This window comes from Montipora foliosa, chromosome 13 (genome assembly GCF_036669935.1).
Source record: "Montipora foliosa isolate CH-2021 chromosome 13, ASM3666993v2, whole genome shotgun sequence".
NCBI lineage: Eukaryota > Metazoa > Cnidaria > Anthozoa > Scleractinia > Acroporidae > Montipora > Montipora foliosa.
Genome location: NC_090881.1, coordinates 17,699,529 through 17,702,028, shown reverse-complemented (window position 1 = coordinate 17,702,028; position 2,500 = coordinate 17,699,529). Strand labels below are relative to the sequence as shown.

The 2,500-nt window shown below is 41.0% G+C and overlaps 1 protein-coding gene across 1 annotated transcript in view; it reads right to left on the bottom strand.

Moving 5' to 3' along the window:
* Positions 1 to 1,993, bottom strand: part of LOC137982281 (ras-related protein Rap-2c-like) — an 8,407-nt gene extending 6,414 nt beyond the window's left edge. Inside the window, exon 1 of the mRNA XM_068829357.1 lies at positions 149 to 1,993. Within this exon, the coding sequence (XP_068685458.1) occupies positions 149 to 608 (460 nt within the window). The 5' untranslated portion in view covers positions 609 to 1,993. The remainder of the gene's footprint in view (positions 1 to 148) is intronic.
* Between the last annotated feature and the right edge of the window lie 507 nt (positions 1,994 to 2,500).

Genomic DNA, 2,500 nt, shown 5'->3' with positions numbered 1-2,500 from the left:
CACCTATAGGGTTCATGCAAATGACCTCAATGAAAGCTACTAAACAGCGCGTTCTACAATACCACTGCCTTATGTAACTTCTGAATCGACGCTGTGTTTACTCTGTCCTTTAGTGGTCAAGTGTACATAAACAAAAATATTTACCGACCTGACTTGCCAACACCTCCTTGGCCAAGAAGCACGATGTTGTAATCCCTGAAAGAACTGCTTCGTCTCTGAAGCGAGCTTGAAGAATTGCGTGCATTGGCAGGGCCGTTTGAGCCCTGAGGAACAAAGGGCTCACTGTCTCTTCTCTTTGGTCGGTGTTTGATTGGTTTTTTGTTCAAATTCGGCGAGTCAGGGGACCTAGGGCTCGGACATTTTGGAGAGGGACTATCGTAGAGTTCCAAACTTTGATATGATATGTCTCCGCTCGTCCTTCTATCTCCGAGAGTGAGTGGTGGAGGACTAAAACCACACTCGTGTTGATCTTTCTTGCGTCGAGCCTTTGACAGCCGGGGAGCATCTGTCGGCGGGATTATGCGATCCGCTTTAAACAGAACACCTCGTTGCTCCGAGAAATGCTGTTGGAGAACAACTGCTGGCGCTGAACCTCTTCTTCGAAGCATTGATTTTTGTTTGTTTGAGAAAACGAGAAATCGACTTAAAAACGTCGCTTTCGTTGCAAAATAGACTTATCACTGACGAAACTGAGTCTGTTTTCCTCGCCTCGTCCAAAAAGGAGCTTTCATTCAAAGTTTACATGTAGGTATGATAGCCGTAATTACTCTCTCTGAGTTACCAGACGTTATTGCCTCTCTGCTCTCGTGCTTCGGTCCGTAATGTGGTTGGGAACGATCTTTTCCCGTCTCGAGCAAATAAGCAAGCGAGTAGATGATCTGTTGATGTCCTTGCTCAATGAACTATAAAAATCATTTGATTAGCAGTGAGATATAGATTAAATGTCACTGACCCCAAGCGTTTGTGGATGACCGCCTACTATCTATCACGCTGAACTGCAAAATCTCTGCAAGAAAAATCTCATCTAAAAATAACCGATGCAGAAAATAGATTGATTGCGTCTAAAAAGGGCGCGGCAACATTTCACCAGTGATATTTGTGGGATGTCTTTCATTAAATTAAACATTTGCACCTAATTAACACGAAAAATAATTTTCCAAATCTCCTGAAAATCCTGAGCAAAATACGAGCAACAAGAAGACAATCAGTCCTTTTTGAGAATGAAATTAACAAGTTTTGAGTGCTGTAAATGTTGTCACTGGTCGAAGGCCAGAATCGTGTAAGAATGCAGATAGCCTTTATCATTACAACAAATTAGTAGGATTTAGCATTAGATCTGACAATTATTAAACTGATAACCAACAAAGGCGATCATCCGCCAGAACTACGATTTCACATCAGCAGCCACGTATTAAAGCCAACCTCGTTTCCAGGGTCTCTTTTAGATGACGACAATGGAGAGACCCTGTGAACGTTGGTTGGTCTTAAGGCAATGTTCATGTCTGCCTCCTCTTCAAAGCGAGTCTAAGCGTGAAGTTTTTGTAATGAAAATTAGTTTTCATTCATATGTAAAGTAGAATTACCATCACAAAAGCTTCTCACTTAGACTCGCTTTGAAGAAGAGGCAGACATGAACTCGGAAATGGCCTATTTTCGTTGATGTAGCAATTCGCCCCAAGCTGTAACAGTGCTATTCTGCAAGAAGCTGCGAAGGTTACACACAGGTGCCATTGCCATCCAAGGACACACTTTGGCTGACTAAGAAAGATCATAAAAGATAATATGGGATCCCAAAATAGTCAAACCCACATTTAGTTATAGTTTAAAATTGATCCAATCTGGCTTAAAAAATGAAACCGCTTTTTAATATCTTTTGCCTGAGGATGCTGCACAAAACCAAAGACGTAAAAGTCAAGATAACTTCTGTATTGATGATAAAGATCTATTAATAGAAAGGCTGAAAAATAAACTTGAAATACTTTTTCATTGTGACGATTTCAGGCGATCATGTTTTTTCCATTATTTGTGATTTTTGTAACGTCTACTCTACAATCCCAATTTTAAACTGGTCTTTCCATAATGCCCACAACCACCCCCCCCCCCCCCCCCGCCCAAAAGTCAAAGTTGAACATGCTCAGCGCGCTTAAGTATTTCTTATCACATGACCTCATTTGGAGAGAGTGGAAGAGAAATGAGGTGGTAAAGGGCGAGAATGGCGCGTTTTGTTCTCACTTTCCGATAGTTTCGATTTATTTCTTCCACAGTATTCCTAAATGAAACGAGGGCCTGACCGCAGAATTACTCCCACTTCCACCCTGTAACAAATAAACAGGAGATTAAGAAAACAATACAGAAAGACGAAAAAAAAAAAAAGAAAGTCCATGCGCCAACGCGCGGGTACATTTGAAATACAAAGCATTTGTCTAGTTCCGGCCATTAAATTGAGGAAAAAATTATTTTCACCCGAAGTATTTTAATATTCAAAACTGTCAAGCATGTC